We start from the raw sequence: 22,180 nt of genomic DNA, 5'->3' as shown, positions 1-22,180 counted from the left end.
TAGATTAGGGTGGTTCTTTTAGTTTTGCAGAAATTCTTGCTTTACTGCATCAGTGTGTGCTAAACTTGAAGAATCAATATACCATACAAATTGTAAATTAAAAAAAAAGGTTTTATTTGTGCTATTTTTTTTTTTCTACAAATAAACTTTGAGTTTGTTTATGATTCCATTTTTACTGTAACTACTTGCACTAGTTCAAAGTCCTTATGTGCATGACAAAAATCCTGACCACATTCATGCAAACATTATTTACACAGGTCTAATTTAAAGTCCTCTAACACCCCAACCTGCACATCATTAGAATGGAAGGAAAAACCAGAATAACTTTAGTACAACCTTTACAAATATACAGAGAATGTCTAGACCCAGCACACACAATGGACCCACTATATCTTTAGAATTACCATTAAGGTAGCTTGATCTCATAATACAGCCTGTTTAATCAAGTTTGCAAGGTCAGCCACAGCTGAATAGATTTGCAAAAATGTATTATGAGATCACAAAAATACAGTATATTTTTAGATAATTTTTCATTATCTCACTTAAACCTAGTGATACAATGGAGTACTTAAAATCTGGTTAAGTCAGAGTTTTCTTTTCCAGCAATGTCATTGATTTAACACCTGTTAAAATAATTAGTGAGGATGGGTTTAATATATTAAATTATTCTTTAATTCTCGGACATTGTTTGAATGGTTCCTTTAACTGCATCATGTGTAGTTTGCCTTTTTTCACTGAGGACTTCCCAGGTGATACTAAACACCTTTTTTTTTTTGTTTTTCAGTAACCAGGTTTCCATCCAAGGAGTTTTTGCGAAAAAATATTTAGCGCTTCAAATTTTAGCTGATGGAAATGCTAATTATCGATAAAATGTTGTACATGTCGACATAATAATTTTCCGTTTAACTTTAGCACATAAATTCCATATCGATACTTCAGATGTCGCAAAAACTACATTGGAAACACTTTTTGCCGGGGGGAAAAAGGGCTTTAACGCAAATAAATGTGTCACATGATACATTTTCATCACGTGCAATCAAAACGAGAATAGCGGAGCGGTTCGCATTGTCTGATGAAGAGACTCGTTATTTCTCGTGATGAGCCAATGCAGTAGCGGATAGGCTGGGTCTCCTGCTACTAAAAGGGGTACCTGAACTCCCTCCACATCAACTGTAGCCAGGGGGTGTCTCTCAGGATGTCTAAATAATACAATAACCGCAAAAATAATTTACTGTGCCAGTGAAAATATTTAATAAATCGTGTGTTTCATTATCTAAACATTTTTTTCTTATTATTAAATGGCAGATGTTTTAGCATATATGAGAAATTCTCTCATTAATATTAACTTTAGTTTTTTTTGATTAAACGTCATTATTTTGTATTAATTCAAATTTCAGTTTTAATTAAAAACCTTAAGGGAAGCAGGTTACAGTACTAATTCAGTTGTTATCGCACTGAGAAGGGATGTTGAAAGGTAGGCTCGTCTGTACAGATCCAATGCTGCAAACACAGCTGCATCATGGGCACTTCTAGGAGTGCCAATGCAAATGTCTCATATCATGCACCTGTCATCAACAAGGGCCTGGAGAACAATAGATGGCCACCCTTTGCGATTAATGTAATCACGGTAGCCTTCCGTCGGGGGAAGAATAGGCACATGCGTGCCATCCAGCGCACCGTAAATCTGTGGCACAAGATGCACCAAGGAATTGCGGTATGCAATTTCATTGGCCTCCGCTACAGTCGGAAGTCTGATATAACGCCGCATTAATTTTTCTTTAATAGCGGTGCACACAGCATATACACATCGATGGACGGTAGTTTTACTAACCCGAAAGTTTCTCCAACTACTCTATACCGGCACAGGTTGCCAGCTTGTAAAGAGCGATGGCAATCCGCTTTTGGGTTGGAACCGGTGGTCGGTGGCAACCTGTGATGGGTGCAACATCAGGACTGGTGAATCCACACAACATCTCAAACGTCGGCCGTGTCATTCTAAAATGTTGCAGCCAGAGAGTTTCTGTGAAGTGTCTCCCCACCACCTCCTCCCTGAGGTCTTATTCCGTCGTCTCTCCCATACCCGTGGGTTTTGTCGCACTGGGGTACTTTCTTCGAGCTCTAGGGCTATCGGACAAACAACTGCTTCATTCTGCTGTTGTCTTCGGATATTATGTACAATTCCAATTATTTGTGAAACTGAAATAACAGTAAGCTGGCAAATTAAAAAAAAAAAAACTGTCTGAATAATCTCTCCATTGCTTTGTTTAGTGGAGGGGGTGTAACGTGGAAAACAAAAGGTAGATAATTTGCGACATAAACAAAATTATGTATGGAAACGGCTCAAAGGTAGATTTTTTTTCGCGATACAACAAAACTTATGCGACAGTTCGTTTTGGAGGGGATGACGTCCTCACGCACACCATTTTATCGATAAAACGCCAGTTGGATGGAAACAGGCTGAAGACAGCAAATTTCGCACATTTTTTTTTACGTATATTCTGTTTGTCGATAACAAAACGTCGCAAAAAAACTGGATGGAAACTTGGCTATTGATTCTTTGAGTTTTTGTTTTGAAGCTTCATGGTGGACTGAGAAAGTTTATCTAGTTAATAAAAATAAGAATTTCTGGAACATCCAAATCCCTTATTTCTTTTCTAGAAATCTCTTTTTATTTCAAAAGTCAAAGATGGCATATTTGAATGTTTATAGCAAGTTATCGTACTCAAGGCAATGGAGTTTCCTCATGATGAGTTAGACCTAGACAGTCCATAATGTGTTGTTCTACCTTCTGTACTTGCATATTCTGGTGGGACTGCGGAATATCTGGTGTGTGTTCAGCTGCAGTCAGACATGCTAAATAACTTAGTAAGCAACCAACACTAACTTAAGGAACGCTTTTTACACACAGCTTAAGAATTAATTCAGACTTTGAGCAATGTGCTGCACCAGTTCCACCCGTTTCAATGTCATTCTTGGTATGACTTTACAAGAAGCCCACCATTTACCTCTTTTTTTTTTTTTTTTTTATGATGTCAATGGTCGTACCATTTATATCTGCATCAGCAGTGCTGCATGCGAATTGTGTTGCTTTTGATGAAGTGTTTAGTTTTTGTATTTAAACAGCTGAGTATAGTCCGACTTTCAAAAGGTCCCTAAAGTTTAATTTGATTGATTTTAATCACTGTTTATGTGTATTTGTAACTACAAATATGCGTGTTTAGATATTATATTTCTACCTCTCTTTCTGTCGCATATACTTTGTGCTGCTTAAAATTTACCTTAGTCCCTATTTGCGTTGCTTTACTACATTTTTGCTTTGAATTCTTTATTTTAATGAAACCTGTTCAGCATGTTTCTGAATCAAATGGTTTATATCTTCAAATGCTATAGCTTTACAAGAACTAATGTAATACAAAATAAATTGGGTAAACGTGAACTTATTGCAGAATTAGGTGAAATTCATACAGAAGATTTCCAAAGGGGCTTGAGAGCTGCATCTGACGTCCATATTTTCATCTCCGTATACTGAAAAATAATTGTTGTTGTGGAATGCAAGAACATCATTTTTACATGTAATTAGTTTGCCAAGAACCATCTGGGTAATCCTGTAGATTCTGCACACATTGCTTATTTAGGGATGACTGCTACTGTTCCTTCTTGGATTTAGCATTCTAGGTTTGAATTTCATGCCCTGTTGCTGTCTGTTTGGAATTGTCCAGTTTTCATGTCTGCTCTCCTGAGCCCCAAACATATACATTTTATTATAATTTGACTCTAAATTGGCCCAATGTGACAAGTATTTTGTGACTCTGTAAGTGAGTGGATCCTGCAATGGATTGGGTTCCTGTCTTGTGATCAGTGTAGCCAGGGTCACAATTTGCTCTACCCTTTTTATTGTGAATTCTATTGAGCAGAATGAAAGAGAGTTTATTTTATGAGCTTCATTCATAAATTGGCAAAGGTGCATATGAACCACCTTCACTTTCTATATTTTTTTTCAACAAATAACCATGCTTATTTACTTGAATAAACAAAATATTAGTTTATTCATAATGGTAGGATTATAGAAGACCAATGTATGCTTGTGTGTATATGTAGACACACAGAATAATAAACAAAAAAACATATAAAGCTGACTTGGTTTCTTTGTCTTCTAGGATGGCACTAACTTAGAAACGTTGTCCACTATTCTTGTTCAAAGAATTGCCAAAGAAAATGTTATTTGTTTGGGACTGGCTTTAAAATGCTTTGGTCAAATTTCAGTTGTGTTAGCTAGTTAAGCGTGGTAGGTTCTCGGTTCCTGTGTTCTTGGATGTACTTTATGCATTTTCTTTTATAGCATGTGTGTTTAACACACTGTTTTGAAGTTGTATTTATCTTGTACATTCAAGAGTTTTTCTATTCATTTTGGATTGAAAAACTTGTAAAACCTTAAATCAACTCAACACACATTATTATTGCTAGTGCATTTTTTGCCAAACATGTTCTTAAACTATCTGATATTTGTACTGGTTTTAAACCGAATTAGCCTTGACACCAAAGTACACAGCAGTGCTACTTGGTTGTCTTGCTTGTATGGTCTGTCATTGGTCTGTCATTAAGTCTTGTAACATGATGGAGGGGCGAGGTGAGATGAAAGACGTAATGTTGCGCTATACCAAGTGCAGATAGACCCCTTGCCTGTGACTGCATGCTATTAGTATCATCGAATGCAAGTTTAATTTGCACAGCCAAAAGGTTTCACCTGATTAGAACTAAACGCCATTAGTAATTAAAGTCTAACAAATGCATATTGTAGGGCTGGAAAACAATATAGCATTATTTTTGTGTCGACAGCAGCAGATACGAATAGTGCTTCTAGTAGTACATTAATTGCAACATCCATTATAATCGCAACACTACACAAATTGAACTTTCAACTGAAGAATGTCTTGATGTCGGTCTGCCTCTACGAATCTCTATTAACCAAAAATAAATGTATTTTCTTAGCCCACAGTTGCTTGAAGTTGGCACTTGTCCATGTGACATTGGTTTAAAGGCAGGGACCAATTCTGGATGAGATGCCATTTTGGGGTTACAATAATCCGGACACGTGTGCTTGCTCATACTTGAACAGTTTAAATTTGTCAGTCACTTTACATCATACCTTTTAGACTAGGATACAAGTGGAATTTCTGCATGGACCAAGATTACAAAGCCACATATGAATGGATGCCTTTTAAACCATCATGTAGCACATCAGTGTAGCTTCACATGAAGCAGAACTTGGGTAGTTACCTTTTTAAAAAATGAAATATATGTAGACTAATATTCAATTATGTTACAATGGAGCTATTTCAGGCTAATGAAATTAAGCCTGCAATATAGATGAGTAAAAACATTTTATTGAGGATTACTCTGCACTGGCAACATAATGAAATGGACACCAAAAGTAAGCATAATTTTCGATTAAACATAAAACTTTCACCTACTCATTTATTTTGCTAAAACAGAAAATTAAACTGAAACAGTAGATATGTATTAAGAAATATAAATTATCCCTGATAAATACCTAGTTAGCTGTAGTTGATTTTGACAAATAGCCGCAGAAGGCCTAATCGCCGAGCCCTTTTTTTTTTTTTTTTTTTTTTTGCATATTCTTTCCTTTTTTTATTTTTAAGAACTCATTTACAAAAAGCAACAAAACAAGTAACACAGTGTTACAGAATAAAGTTTGATCAGGTCTGCTTTCAATTAATTTGTACTATTACTTCTTTGACTATTTTCGGGACACAGAATTATAAAGAGTACAGTAATCCCTCCTCCCGCGATAGATGAAATTCCGCGAAGTAGAAACCATATGTTTGTGTAGTTATTTTTATATATTTTAAGCCCTTATAAACTCTCCCACACTGTTAACATTATTAGAGCCCTCTAGACATGAAATAACACCCTTTAGTCAAAAGTTTAAACTGTGCTTCATGACAAGACAGAGATGACAGTTCATTCTCACAATTAAAAGTAAACATATCTTCTCTTCAAAGAATGCGTGTCAGGAGCAGAGAATGTCAGAGAGAGAGAGAGAAAAAAGCAAACAATCAAAAAATTAATACTTGCTTTTGGGCTTTTAAGTATGCCGAAGCACCGCAATAAAGCGGCATTTTTTAGAGGAGCATCCGTATCTTCTAAGCAAACAGCCCCTCTGCTCACACCTCCTCCGTCAGGTGCAGAGAATGTCAGAGAGGGTGAGGTAGAGGCAGAGACAAGCAAACAATCAAGCATATCTTATAGCATTGAGGAGTTTTAGTTAATATGCAATACATGCTCTGATTGGGTAGCTTCTAAGCCATCCGCCAATAGCGTCCCTTGTATGAAATCAACTGGGCAAACAAACTGAGGAAGCGTGTAGCATAAATTAAAAGACCCATTGTCCGCAGAAATCCACGAACCAGCGAAAAATCCGTGATATTTATTTAGATGTGCTTACATTTAAAATCCGCGATGGAGTGAAGCCGTGAAAGTCAAAGCGCGATATAGCGAGGGATCACTGTAACTGGAAATCCCATTGAGGGTGAATTCCTCTGCCTAGTTTGGCCTGTAACTTGCTGTGACACTGCTTTCAACTGAATGTATTTGTCACAAGTATGACAAGCATTGTCTGTATTGTACATGTCTGATTGTGCTCTTTATTCTTACCAAAGCTGGCTAATTTCTGTGTCAAAGTTTCTTCTGAGCTAAGTGCTTCCTATTCTTAAGTAATGAAATTTTAAACTTTTATTTTTTTTAGTCACTCTTGGATGAACCCAATCCCAACAGTCCAGCCAACAGTCAAGCCGCTCAACTGTACCAAGAAAACAAACGGGAATATGAGAAAAGGGTATCAGCGATTGTAGAGCAAAGCTGGAATGACTCCTAACAACAACGAAAGTACTTCTCACCACTGTTAGAAACTCAAATCTTTCATTTACCTCATTGAAAGAAAAAGTCAACAAAGAGTGCCACAGATTTAAAAAGTGACTTTAACTTGCTTGCCAACTTGTTTGACAAATATCAACCATTGAAGTTTGTGTTTTTAATTTGTTCTTTTTATTGCATGATGTGAAATAAGTTATTGCTAACAATGTGTAATATATCTTTTTTTTCTTTGTTGAATTGATGCTGTTACTGTTCATTTTCTACAAAATCATTTTAATGTTTCTGTTCAATTCTGACTGGAGTATACTGATTTGTCAGATTTTTTTTTTTTTTGTTTTAGGTGTAATGGCAGATGTGTTTTTGTTCTTAACCCAAGAGCAAGATAATAATAATCCAAAAAGATATCCAATTCTTTAACTCCTGTAAAGCCAAACTAAGGTTGGTTGTCTTCCACATTTTTGTGTGATATTTAAAAATACATTTGATTTCAAGAGTGCACTGACGAGACACACCATTCGTATTGAAAAAACAATTTTATTACACTTTAAAGCACTTTTTTTCAATATAATTTGATAAATGTTACCCTTTTCTCCAATTAGTCTAATGTAATTAAATTAAATTTTAAGAAAATTACCGTCTAATGCAAGAAGAAATGCCTACCATGTGCCCTCCTTTTCAGAGGCGGCTTCTAGGTTGATTTTCACCTTCTCAGTGCCTCTGTGTGTGTGTGAGTGAGTGAGTCCTGTGATGGCCTCAGACATGCTACTTGCTAGGTAGGCTTCAGGTCCCGCATGAGTCCAGCAGGTACATAAAGGCGATTGGAAATGGATACATGGATGAAGAGCAGTTTGGAGTGTTTTCCGCCCTTTTAAAATGCTATGGAAAGGAAGGTTTTTTCGATTGACCTGACCTTAACGTAGTCTGTAATGGATGTTGCATCTGTTTATCTCTCCCGTCTCTGCCCAATTTCTGGGTTCACTCGTATTGGTTGGTATGCCAGTTGGGGGATATTGAAGCCAAAATGTTTAACTAGATTCCCTTTCTGACCCCAAGCTGTTTAGTTGCCTCTTACGGCATGAAGGATGGATGATGACTTTATTCTCACCCCAATGTCGGCATCATTGAGCAGTTAAGCGTGCTAAATTCAAGGAAAGTTAATTTCATGGCCCTTCAAATTCCTATGTGATATAATCAATCTGAAAATTAGATTTGTGTTCAGCTTGAAGCTGTCTACCATAGTCTACAAAACTTTTCAGGAAGCAAAACGTTTGGGGAATTGTTGCCCAGTATAATTTATTTTTCTCCATATAAATAAGACAATCGTGCAGTGGTACCAAGCTTTCATTTAACATGGGTTTTAGGAATCAGCAATTTCATACTTTTATAGAATACGTGCTGGCCCTCTGGAAGATCAGAGTGCATATGATTGCTATCATTGCAAAACTTTTTCTAGAAGAAAAACTTTTTAAATTAGATTTGAAAAACATTCCTAGCTAAGATTACAAACTAGTTCATCACTTCACTTGCGTGGATTATTTGTGTCAATATCTGTATTAACAACATGCTTATAATGCATTTTGAATTATTAGATGATACTAACGACTCCTGAATCCTTCTCATAAGGTGTATTCTCAATTTTCAGACCTCCCAATGTGTATTCAAACCTAACATTTTTACTTCCTATGTGTAATATTTTACATTTATGGACATTAAATTTCATCTGCCACAAATCTGCCCAATCCTGTATGCTGTCCAAGTCCTCCTGTGATGATTTAACGGATTCCAAATTATCTGACAATCCACCTATCTTGGTATACTGCAAATGTAACCAGCTTGTTACTTCAGAAGAAAGCAAACCACACAGAAAAAGAGTGAATAATAGGAAAACATCAAAAGAGATTTAAGCATTTAAAACTACAGGAAAAATCCTTTTGAGGATTTAGAGACCTGGATTAGGACTCCCAAGATGATGGCGTCTCTGCTCATGCCAAAGAAAGTTTAATTCTCTTAGCCTGTCGGAGTAGGATGTGCACTTTATAATTTAGTGTTAACATCTATCCAGAGTCTTTCACGATACAAATGTGCATATATTTCCAACGCAAGGCAGGGCGCTGGGTTTGCACTGCTACCTTGTAATTTACAGTTGAACCTCCAAGCCCTATGGATTCACTGTGGTAGTTAAGCAAAAAAATTGTTTTTCTGCTAAAAATTGTGCTTATGTGTTTTTTTTTTTTTTGTTAATTCTTATGTGAACACATTGATGGTCAGCTAAAAAGTACTGTCGTATGTTTAAAAAGTTGAGAAGCAAATGCTAAAGGCTACGCGGGAGAGATTTTCTTTCGGGTGTCATCAGCTCACTCTTCCTGGGTGGCTCCAAAAATGAGACCCTGGAATGGCCTAAGGCAGCATGCCGTAGCGTCCCTCAGAAGAGTTCACGCCGATCATACTGCTGTTACAAATGGCCCTAAAAAGAATTTTAAGAATTAAACTGACAGAAAATAGTAAGAACATTGCACTTACAAACAGGATTCATTTCAGACCATGATGTTTTGTTGCCATCTTAAAGTTAATAGATGAAATACAATTAAACAAAATCTAAAATGCCTAAAAAGTAACTTACCGCAAAATAGATTTTAACCAAGCAAATGGAGTTAGCCAATATCTCTAACAAAGCTGTTTGAAGAAGTAAACTAACATATGTGAGGGTTGTAAAGGGAAAAAAACCAATGTGTTGATAAATTAGAAAAGGTTCTAAAATGTAAAATTGCACACAGGCAAGAACATTTATGAGGAAGATTTGCTGATTAACTGCTGACTTGCTGTAGCTCCTTGGGAGCTGGTCTCATGTGCGCATTAATGGTCCAATGAGCTGCATTGATCATTTCAAATGTTAACGTTTGAATTCTCAAAAACACATCTGCTTTTGCACGTCTTTTTTTTCTGTATTGTTTCTTGTGGCACACACTTTAATATGGTGAGTTAGGAGAGAAGTATATGTGCACCCCTTCTGTCTAGCTGACAGTGTATGAATGGCCAAGACATGCTTTTCCTTTGAATCAAAGACTTTATTTTGAGAAAATATATTGCTGATTACGTGCATACAGTGTGTATGAATTCCACATGATAGACAGGAAAGGGAAATATTATAGTAAGTTTTGTGAATTTATTAGAATACAAAATGTATATCTCTCTAATATGCTGTAAAAATATAATAAAGTACATTTTGCAGACTTTGAAAAAATCACTGTCACTCTGGATTTCTTTTTAAAGGTTGTATATCAAAGTGTTTCCTCACAACAGGATTTCATTAAAATAAAATTTCAAGGTCAGTCTCCAGGTGAACTTTTTTTGCCTTTGAATGGGGAAATTCAACTTAAATGTACAGATGGTCTCTTATACAGTGTCACTATTAAAAATAAAGTGAAGAGAACAGAATGACTGGTAACATTTAACAGTATAAGCGTTTTAGGACAAACTCTGTGTGATGTTTTGGACATTTCCAGTGACTGTGTTTGCTGCATTTATTGCGTACTGCAGTTTACCTTAATGAAGGTGCAGACATATTTTCTAAACACAAACCAAACCACGGGCCACTGTATTTTTCAATGAATATTTGGAGAATACACTGGCAGCCATTATCACTAATTTTATGCAAAAAATTTTTTTCTGAGATTTCTGAACAGTAGTCCTGGCACAAACAGACAATCTGAGTTGGATCAAGTGTGGAGGTTTGTAGGTTATACAGTGGATTCAGAAAGTATTCAGACCCCTTCACGTTCTGCACATTTTTATTCATTTGAAATAGATAAATGTCATTTTTTCCTTTAGTCAGCACTCAGTAACGTATAATGACACAGTGAAAGCATGTTTTCAGGAGGCTTGCAACTAATAAAATCCAAAACTAAACTCTCTCATTCATATGTTGTAAGTATTCAGTATTTTATAGAAGCCAGTATGGCAGCAATTACAGGTTTGGGTCTCCTTGCATAAAACTGGATTGGGCTTTCTTTTATCCTGTTCTTCCTGGCAGATGTTGTTCAGCAAAGAAACGAAACCTCTATCTACCTGTGTACAAGTCTGAATGTAAAGGGGGTGAATTCTCAGGGAAATGGTGTTTTAATGTGAGCGGTTCAAACCATCTTATGGGGACAGTGGTTAAGATCAAGCAATCTGATATTTGCCAATTGTCCTTTACACTTTTTTTTTTTTTTTTTAACCACTGAAACAACTTTAAAAAAAAAAAAAAATTCTAAACATTTTGCAGCCGATTTCATTTGGGCTGCGGTGGGTTGGCGTCCTGCCCGGGGTTTGCTTCCTGCCTTGGCTGGGATTGGCTCCAGCAGACCCCCGTGACCCTGTAGTTAGGAGATAGTGGGTTGGATAATGGATGGATTTCATTTGGGTTACAGCTTTGCTCAGTTTTACAAGTTTAATTTGTACACAGGGACACTTCTACATTATCAGAAGCAGCTGCAATGCACCTTAATTGTTGAGAACATTTTGTCTTTTCTGAAATAAAATTCCTAAGTGGCCAAATCCAAATACTGTATTCACATTACAATCCCAGGCACATGGACTTTACAATATCTATGCTCTGTTTTGTTGTACTCACTTAAACCCCATAATTTATAAAACTAATCTGTAACTGTCTGGTGTGGTTAGAAGTTACCTCTTTATTCAACATAAGCCGGTGGCAGGCACCATCCATTTAAGTCAGTGCCATCCAATAGAAGATCTTGCCTCCTACAAGGACAATTATTGCTGTGAGTGCCCGGTGCCTGCTTAATCCAACTTGGGACCACAGGGAGTAGAGCTGAACAACCCTTGGGTAGAGTGCCAGGCCATTTTTGGGGACAATTTAGAATTCTCAATCACCCAGACTTGCACGTCTGTGACATGCAAATTCCACAACAACACTGGCACAATCTGTGAAGCTTTAGGGCTAATCCAATATAAAAACTATAAATCCATTACAAAGCTGAAATACACCACAGGTCAAGAGTTTGGCATCAATGGGACTGTAGAAGACAGCGTCCTTAATTATTTACATAAAAAGAATGAACCATTGACATGCTATAAAATTATTTGTCAATGTGACAATAATGGCCCTATAAAACTCTCTTTGCCAACCATGTGGAGAAAACCTTTGCAGAAACAGGGTGAGTGTGCAAACCTCCAAAATGACAATGACTTTAGCCTGGAGTTTGAACACAGAATGCCACAAAGTATAATTTCTGTAGAAACAGTAAATTAATGGTGTATTCCTCATTCATAAAGACTGTACCTTTTGAGACATTAAAGTTTAACTTGGTTCTTTGCAATGGGTAGAAACTAAAAGTTAAAGAAATTTACATTGGGAAGCTTTACAACGGCACCTTTTAGTAAGTAACTTCTTAAATAATCAATAAATGAATAAAAGTTTCATGATATTTACATTAAGAACATGTCTGCTCAGAAACCATGTGTGAAATACTGAGCCAATGAAATATCATTTTCCATTTCTGCACAATTGTATGTTATGTTCACTCTGTGAAAGTTTTAACTCATTTCCTGCAACAATGATGCAGGTCACACAGATTTCTTTTGTGTCATTGTGCTCAAAAATAAAGGTGAAAAATAAAAACAGAAATAAGCACAGTGCATATATTTGACATTTTACAAAGATAAAGCCTGTTGACAAACGTCACTTACACTTACTGATAAGTCCAGCAGCGGTCCTCGCTTTAAATTCACATCTCGCCCAGCACTTACTACATAACCTGAGGGTGTAGATATGTTTTCACGCCATTTAACGTACATTGTGGTCAAGAAGGACTGTTTGTAATAATTCAGGTAAAGTGTTAACATAGCTACAAGAAAGTTTTAAACACTTATTCTTTCGAAATTTGTATTTTATTGTCAATGAAATGGCATAATGAAATGAACAAGTGTTCCAAACAAATCTAGAGCACACTTGATTACGTCATTAAAAATATGCAATAAACATTAAAAAGTAATAAAATGACATTTTAAAAAATTAAATACCAAAATCTGCATCATCAGGAATAATTTAACTGCAGCATCTGGAGCTCTATGTATTTGGACATTTGATTTGACAAGCTTTAACATCAGCTACAGATTGAACCGACATCAAAATACAAATACTAAAAAATGGCAAAATGGTGGGCAGCATCTGTTTACTAACCCATTTGTTAAAATAGAAAAGCATATGTACATATGTTTAAAAAAGTCGTACAAAAAATTCCTTTAAAAATATGGGCTGTAGAGCTGTTCAGTCTTGCCACTCTTGAGTCTTGCTGGGCGTCAACGTTGCTGCACATGTGTACAAAGAAGCAGAAGTAGTAACAGTTATAGCAGAATACATTTTGCAAAGGAGGTTAAACTGTTCTTTTGCATCAATATAACGACACCATCTCTAAAAACACATTGATTTTGGTTTCGAAAACCAAACACACTCTTATTCTTGTACTTAACAATAAAACTGTTATGGCTGAAATATCCACCCACTTTCCAATCCCGCTGAAGGCTCTCCCAGCAAGCAACTGGCACAAGGCAGGAACAATCAGTTTACAGAGTGCCAGTCCATCACAGGGCGAGTACACACACACATTAAATCCAGTTCAGCATCACCTATTCACCTAACCTGCATGTCTTTAGACTGTGGGAGAAATCTGGGGCCGACACTGTGAGAACATGCAAACGGCATGCTGGGAGTGAAGCCTGACCTCCTCATTGCAAGGCAGCAGCTCAACCGCTGCACCACAATGGCAACCTTAATCAGAGGTGAAATTCTCAATTTAATGAAATCTTATGTTTTCCTGCTTCTTCACACACACATGGGCCAATTTCTAGTTTGTTTGAAAATAAACTTCAGTCTCCGCTTTCCTTATAGGCGTCAGTGGTTATTAACAGTACAAAGGAAGAAACTTCAGGCTTTTTAAAATGGAAAGGACTCCTTTATTTATTCTTTTATAAGAAACAGGAACAGAATGTCCACAATGGACTGGCACCTTGCCCAGGGGCTGTTCCTGCCTTACGCTCAATGCTTGCTGGGATAGGCTCCAGCCCACCGAGACCCTGCCCCCTGATTAAGTGGATTATAAAATTTGAGGATGTGAGCAGAACATATTTAGGTAATGCCAGAGACAAGTTGGTTCCACTTCTTCTCCGAGCCATCTTTTTGGCAGCACAGCAACATGTATGTAATCCGAAAGTATAACCTACCTTTATCCAAACTACTCGGAATGGAAAAAGGATAAATTAATAAATCAATAAATTCCTGAAAATCCTAAAAAAAAAACATTTGATGCTCAGTTTAAGAAACTGAGTAGCATAAAAATGTAAAATTAATTAAAAAACAAACAAGCCACGAAACATTTAATTCCAAAACAAGCGGTGAAGATCCAAAGAAAATGCTTTTGATAACAACGGTAAACAATCACTTTAACATTGTTGTATTTATTTATACATTACCACAATACACTGTGTGCACAATTATTAGGCAAGTGAGTATTTTGACCATATCATCATTTTTAATGCGTATATTCCAACTCCAAGCTGTATTAACTTGAATGCTTATTGGATTTAAGCACGTCAGGTGATGTGTATTTGTGTAATGAGGGAGGGTGTGGCCTAAGGAGATCAACACCCTATATCAAGGTGTGCAGAATTATTAGGCAGCTAGTTTTCCTCGGGCAAAATGGGCCAAAAACAGATTTAACTGACTCTGAAAAGTCAAAAATTGTAAAAAGTCTTTCAGAGGGATGCAGCACTTTTGGAATTGCTAAGATATTGGTGTGTGATCACAGAACCATCAAACATTTTGTTGCAAATAGTCAACAGGGTCGCAAGAAACGTGTTGAGAACAAAAGACGCAAATTAGCTGCCAAAGATTTGAGAAGAATCAAACGTGAAGCTACCAGGAACCCATTATCCTCCAGTACTTTCATATTCCAGAGCTGCAACCTACCTGGAGTGCCCAGAAGTACAAGGTGTTCAGTGCTCAAAGACATGGCCAAGGTAAGGAGGGCTGAAACCCAACCACCACTGAACAAGAAACATAAGTTGAAACGTCAAAACTGGGTCAAGAAATATCTGAAGACAGATTTTTTTCAAAGGTTTTATGGACCGATGAGATGAGAGTGACTCTTGATGGACCAGATGGATGGACCTGTGGATCAGTAATGGCACAGAGCTCCACTCCAACGTGGAGGTGGGGTACTGGTATGAGCTGGTATTTTTAAAGATGAGCTAGTTGGACCTTTTGCATTGAAGATGAACTCAAAATCAACTCCCAAACCTACTGCCAGTTTTTCGAAGACACTTTCTTCAAACAGTGATACAGGAAAAAGACCATGATTTTTATGCAGGCCAATGCTCCATCACTTGCATCGAAGTTCTCCACTGCGTGGCCAGCCAGTAAAGGCCTTAAAGATGAAGGAATAATGACATGGCCCCCTTCCTCATCTGACCTAAACCCTATCGAGAACTTGTGGGCACTTCTTAAACGCTAGATTTACGGGGAAGAAAAACAATACACCTCTCTGAAGAGTGTCTGGGAGGCTGTAGTCACTGCTCCACAAAAAGCTGATCGTCAACAGATCAAGAAACTGACAGACTCCATGAATGGAAAGGCTTATGACTGTTATTGGAAAGAAGGGTGGCTATATTGGTCATTGATTGATTGATTTATTTTTTTTGAAATGTCAGAGATGTTTATTTGTAAATTTTGAGGTGTTTGTTTATTATTCTCACTATAACAGATGAAAATAAACAAGTGAGATGGGAAAATTTTCATTTTTCCTTTAGTTGCATAATAAATCTGCACACTAATAGTTGCCTAATAATTGTGCGCACATATGTATTCCCCTGATGATGTTCACACTCACATTTCCATTGTGAAACATTCAGGTTTCAGGTTTATTAACATTTTGGATTGACTGATAGCACTGTGTTTGTTCCATATTAAAATTAATCCTCAAAAATACAACTTGCCTAATAATTCTGCACTCCCTGTAAATGCGGCTGGCTGCTCACCTGGTGATACCTGTGGTGTGTTTAATGCTTAACCAAGAGTTGTATGTCAGACTAAAAATCTCTTCTCTCGATTCATCTGCTACAGTAACTCCAAGTATTCTTTTTTCTGAAATAAGGAAAAGGAGATTACCTGTTTCATGATTTCATCCCTTGTCTTAAATACTGGTGCATCATGTACATCAATGCCTTCTGCCATCAGTTTCACTTTTTCCATTAGATCTGGGCTGTACCTAAAAACATAAATTATATTCAACATTCAATCAACATTTATTTATATAGCACATTTTCATACAAAAAAATGTAGCTCAAAGTGCTTTACAAAGTGAAGAATAGAAAAATAGAAGACACAATAAAAAAATAAACATAAGTCAACATTAATTAACATAGAATAAGTAAGGTCCAATGGCCAGGGGGGACAGAAAAAAAAAAAAACTCCAAAGGCTGGAGAAAAAAAATAAAATCTGTAGGGATTCCAGACCACGAGACCGCCCAGTCTTACTAGAGATGCATGGAAATAAGACACAATGTGGAATTAATACGAGCAAACTATGCAAACAAAGGTTCACAGCGGAGCCCGGATTCTTTCAAGCACTACAATTTTTCTTTGTACAATACCTGTTACTCATCAGAACACGGTGACCTCAAGGCAAGTAAAAGGACCCAAGATGAAAGTGTACCTTGTTTTAAAAGTAGGACGTCATCAAGTAAATCTACTCGAGGATGTTGTTTGTTCAGTTCATTCCTGCTTTTAGTGTTGTAATTTCCCCGTTAGTTGGATAATAAATGTGGTCAATTGGGCCTAGGAACTTTGCTCTATATTTGGATTATAGATTTCTTAACCAAAAGACCCCAGAAAGGCAGAGTTTGAAGTTACAATTCTTTTACCCCAATTCTGATTATGGGAGTGACTCAGGGTTGCGCTCTCGGCCCTCTTCTTTTATCCCTTCTTATACACGACCGACCGTCTTCCAATTCATTCCTCCAACACTATAATTAAGTTTGCAGACCTCAGTGAGTCTAACATCGGATGATAATAAAACGGTAAACATGGTGGAGGCACGATACTTGGCTGAGCCTTGCATGGATAATACAGCCCTTAATACCTCCAAAAGCAAGGGGATCGCAGCAGGTTTTAGGAAGACCAGCAATATTAAACACTCTGCCTTTTACATACATGAAAATAAGGTGCAAAGATTATAAAGTTTTACATTCCCCCGGTATGGATTGGATTACTACATTACGGAAGATCTGACATGGTGCCTGAACATTCCCCATGTAGTAAAGAAAGTCTAACAATGGCTATGCTTTCTAAAAAAAAAAAAAAAAAGCTAATTTACAACTGCAAATACATTTCTATCGTAGCCTTATGGAATGTATACTCTTATTATGCAACAGTGTGGTACGCTAGCTGCTCTGCTGCAGATCAGAGACATTCAGAGGATCACTGGGACTAAACTTTAGAACTTGGACAAGGTCTACACTTGCCAATTACATAAGAAGGCCAGCACACCCTGGACACGGTATGTTTGCCCTTTTACCATCTGGCAAATGGGACAGGAAAATTTCTGCTCTGACAAATACATTGTAGAAAAACTACATTCCAGAAGTCTACTCTCTTAACAATGCCATTACTTTAAAATGCTCATTAAGTAATCCCTAACAGCCCTGGGAACAAGGATAATAATGTACACACCCAATTTCCAAAAAATGTTGGGACACTTTGTAAAAATGCAATAAAAACTAAAATGGGTCATTTGGTAATTCACATGAACCTTCATTTAACAGGAAAAAGGACAAAGAAAAGGTTTTCAGTGTTTTCACTGACAAACTTAATTCTATTTGTTAAAAATAAACAAATGTAAAAGTTGATGCCTGCAACACCGGCGCAGTGGTAGCGCTGCTGCCTCGCAGTAAGGAGTCCTGGGTTTGCTTCCCGGGTCCTCTGTGCGTGGAGTTTGCATGTTCTCCCCGTGTCTGTGGGTTTCCTCCCACAATCAAAAGACATGCAGGGTTAGGTGGACTGGCGATTCTAAATTGGCCTTGGTGTGTGGGTGTGTTTGTGTGTGTCCTGCGGTGGGTTGGCACCCTGCCCAGGACTGGTTCCTGCCTTGTGCCCTGTGTTGGCTGGGATTGGCTCCAGCAGACCCCCTGTGACCCTGTGTTCGGATTCAGCGGGTTGGAAAATGGATGGATGCCTGCAACACACTCCAAAAAAGGTGGGACAGAGGCAAAGTAAGACAGTAAAGGTTATACAAGTTACATTCTGTAAGGCTCCTCATTTAGCAGGCTAACTGGTAACAGGTGTGCGTATCAAGATTGAGTATTAAAGGAGTACCCAACAGAGGCGGAGTCTCTGCAAAAAAAAAAAAAAAAAAAAAGGATGGGTCGTAGCTCACCACTTTGGGCTGAACATCGTGAGAATTATCTGTCAGCTTAAAACAATGTTTCTCAGTGCAGGATAGCAAAGAATTTAGGTCAGTCACCATGTAAAGTTAATTACATTGTGAAAAGATTCAGGAATGTCAGGTCAAATCTATGTGTGTAATAACCAAAGGTGGAAACCACTGCTCAATGTGCGGGACTTTCGAGCCCTTAGGTGCTATTGTATTAGAAACTGTCATGCTCCTGTGACGGACATGGGCTCAGGGCTACTTTGGGAAATCATTGTCGCTTAACACATTCCGCCTCTGCATTGAGAAATGCTCCCTAAAATTGTATTATGCAAAGAGAAAGCCATACGTCAATTTTGTGCAGAAACGTCGGCAAGTTCTCTGGGCTCAAGCTCATCTGAGATGCACTGAAAGACAATGGAAATGTTCCGTGGTCAGGCGAGTCCACGTTTCAGCTTGTTTTAGGGAAAAAATGGACATCGAATTCCAAGTGCCAAAGATGAAAATGACCATCCAGACTGTTATCTAAGAAAGGTGCAAAACCCAGCATCTGTGATGGTATGGGGATGTATCAGTGCTGATGGCATGGGGATCTATCTGTATATATGTGAAGGTACCATTGATGTGGAGGCTTACATTGGAATGTTAGAGAGACATATACCCCCGTCAAGATGATGTCTTTTCCTAGGAGTTCCATGGCTTCATTCTGCACAAATTACAAAAGTGTGGCTTCACAGACATAGACTCCGTGTGCTTGACTGGCCTGCCTGCAGTCCAGATCTTACTCCTATTGAAAATGTCTGGCACACTTAAAATCTTTCCTTTGTCTGTTAAATAAAGGATCAAGTGAATTACCAAATAACACGTTTTAGTTTTTATTGCACTTTTAGAAAAAGTGTCCCAACTTTTTTTGGAAATGGGATTTGTATATCATTATCCTTGTTTCCAATGCTGTTAGGGATTGCTTAATGAGCATTTTAAAGTGATGACAGTGGAATATGCTTATAATGTTTAATTATTGTTGCTATATCTGGTTATCGGGCCCTAATTATTTTAATATATAATTATATATTTGTTTTGTATTTAATATTGTTCAACACTGTATTTCACTTGTATTGATTGCTGGCTAGATAACTAGATACTATTTGCCCCCAGGGGTACATTTGGCTTTTTACAGCAGCCCAATAAATACATTATGACAAACTCGTCTCAAATATGTACGACAGTGAAGAAAAAAAAATACAAGACTTCTGACTGGGCAGTTACGATCGAATTATTGGCCCGTCTTTAGATACGGTCATACAATACCATAAAAGGTAGTTCTTTAATGTAAAAGATTAGGGGTTCCATGTGCACTTATTGTATGAAAATGTGCTCTTGACCATCGTGAATACTGTCGCTGTATTACTGATCACAAACATGAATAATTTACTATTAATAATTACAGTTGTAAGTGACAAGGTATTAAGATATATTTAAGAGTTTACAGTTACTCGAAAGTACGCAAAAATAACGTAAACTTTAGTAAATCGGTCAAAGGATGAATGCATCTACAAACACATTCAAAAAACAGGCTGTCTGGAGATAGAACGCTGGGAGCAGTAAAGTTAGATGAGTTTATACTGTCAAACCAAACCCCGTCGCGGAAAGGTTAATGGCTAAAAACAAAGATTTGCATTTGTAAAAGTGCATGTTTGTGGAAAGGCGGCACTGTCCAAAAAAAAAAGAGAGAGTGGCATCCCCATTCTTAACCCCAAAAGATAATCCCACTGCACCCGAGCGTCGTAAAACAGTACCATTTTAGGAAGCTCAGGTACAAATGCCGGATAAATTTACATCCCACTTTCATTAGCTCACCGGCAGCCCAAGAAGACGTGGTTTGCCCAGACCATGGACAGGGACAGGAGATTGTCAATGTGCGCTTCTTCAAATTCCGTAAAGTTCCTAAGAATAAACTCCTTTCTCGACTGCCAATGTTTTTCGCTTTCGGACAAAGTCTTAAACGTCTCCACAAAATCAGCAATTTCTCGGTTCTGTTTAATAAAATCTTCAACATCTGTTGCCATCATTTTGTCAAAAGACGAAGATAAACAGCTCAAATCTGAAGAAAAGGAAACCAACGACGAGACGTACTACCCACAATACACAGCGAGAACAACGGTTCCTACGCTACGCCTGCGTAAAAATAGAGCGCGTAGCTTTTGGTTATGACATCATCTCTATGAGACATCGATTTGAGGCGCCGTCTAGTGTTGTCTGATAGTAAGACATTCTGAACGTCTACAGAGGATTTCACCGAGAACATGTCGTGTCAGTAGTTTTTTTTTCATAATTTGTTTGGCATAGTTCGGCTTGATATCTTTACGTAAGCTTTACAAATAATGATTGAAAAAATTTTTCTTCCAGCCAGTAATTTTGGATATGCGACAACGACAATGCAACACTTAACGCTTATTCTTCTGGCTAATGATTTTATATACATTTTGTGTGTAAGTTTCCATAGTTCTTCAGAACCAGAGAAACTAGATACCTTATTGCTTTCTATGGGACGTTACCGATCGACTATCTATATATTATATGATCAAACACACTAGATGTTAAATACTAAGAAATAAGGGATATATCGTAAAATTGTTCAGAATCCGTTTATAATAGGGTGATGACCAGACAAACGTGCCGTTATGAGAGTATGAAATACAGTTAGCGTATTTTATAAGTTGTTATGATAGGTAACAAGCTGAAAATATGAAAATGAACATTTTTTGCACCAGTGTACCCCAGTCATGGTTCAGACGAATTGATGTGTCTTCAGGTTTTCATTTTTAACCAGTTTCTTATTAAGAGGGAATTTTCAGACTTTATCATGAATTAAATATATTTCTTGATTTTTAGATTTCAATGAATTAGAATGTTTCTATTTAGTCTTCTGTTAAAAGCCTTCATTATGCATAGATTAGTAAAAATTATGTAAGATAAGGCATGTCTGCATAAAATTCATTCTGCAGTACTGGAGTAATTTAGCTGTTTTAAGATCTTCTGTAAAAAGCTCTATCTATCTAGAATTCTTTCATAGTAATGTTCTCTTTTTCTAGAGGGGTGACAGTCCTGTGTCACCATTGCTCTCTTAACTTTGTCAGCCACTTTATGTAACTGACTATGTTGCACCTTTCATTGATGTCATCAGTCCAGCTTCTTCTCGGCTGGCCCCTGTCTCCTCCTCCATTTAGTTTTTCTCACAGGATCTTTAGCCTCATGTTTCTCACTGAACCCCTCATGATGTGGCCAGTAAATAACATTTTCCATCTAATTAGTTCTTTACAAAGATGCATTTTGGTGCATGCCCTCTTCAGTACTTAAGTGCATGTGTACCTTTTGCTGCTAGTTGATATTTAAACTGTTTGCCAGTAACACTGCTATGCTCTTGAGGGTCTTTTTGTTCACATCATAAACATACTCTTGAGAATACATAATAATGATATAGTCTCTTTGTCAAATCCATGTTCAGGTCTTTTCTCATGAATGCCTTTTGTTTCCAAAAGACATTCTAGTTTATATGCCCTTTTCACATCTACCATCATTGTAATCCAACTACCAAAATACATGTAATGTTTTACCTGGTTTCGATGTGTTCCTATTTATTATTATGTTATAGCTATGTTCTATTCTATCTAATGATTACCGTAACTTTGGTTTTATTCAGGTTGAGTTCATTAAGTTCCATTCCTTATTCCTGTCCCTACCTGTACAATCCTCTCTATCAGCCTTTGTAGGTTCTTTATATTTTCTTCCAGAAGGATGATGTCATCTGCATATCTTATGTTGTTTTTATCCCATCCTATATTTAATCCCTTTATTGATTC

The 22,180-nt window shown here is 37.2% G+C and overlaps 2 protein-coding genes across 2 annotated transcripts in view; one reads left to right on the top strand and one right to left on the bottom strand.

The window, feature by feature from the left end:
- The window catches only part of ube2b (ubiquitin-conjugating enzyme E2B (RAD6 homolog)), a 33,875-nt gene extending 26,650 nt beyond the window's left edge, over positions 1-7,225 (top strand). The window contains exon 6 of the mRNA XM_039774814.1: positions 6,767-7,225. Within this exon, the coding sequence (XP_039630748.1) occupies positions 6,767-6,895 (129 nt within the window). The 3' untranslated portion in view covers positions 6,896-7,225. The remainder of the gene's footprint in view (positions 1-6,766) is intronic.
- Positions 7,226-12,774: 5,549 nt separating this feature from the next.
- On the bottom strand, positions 12,775-20,485 carry cdkn2aipnl (CDKN2A interacting protein N-terminal like). The gene is made up of 3 exons (XM_039775702.1): positions 20,178-20,485; positions 16,061-16,160; positions 12,775-13,206 (listed from the first exon to the last, which is right to left on the bottom strand). The coding sequence occupies exons 1-3, from the start codon at positions 20,387-20,389 to the stop codon at positions 13,198-13,200; spliced, it is 321 nt and encodes a 106-aa protein (XP_039631636.1). The 5' UTR covers positions 20,390-20,485; the 3' UTR covers positions 12,775-13,197.
- Between the last annotated feature and the right edge of the window lie 1,695 nt (positions 20,486-22,180).

Source organism: Polypterus senegalus, chromosome 13, assembly GCF_016835505.1.
Source record: "Polypterus senegalus isolate Bchr_013 chromosome 13, ASM1683550v1, whole genome shotgun sequence".
NCBI lineage: Eukaryota > Metazoa > Chordata > Cladistia > Polypteriformes > Polypteridae > Polypterus > Polypterus senegalus.
Note: the sequence above shows the minus strand (reverse complement) of the source record. Positions and strands in the feature narration are given on the sequence as shown.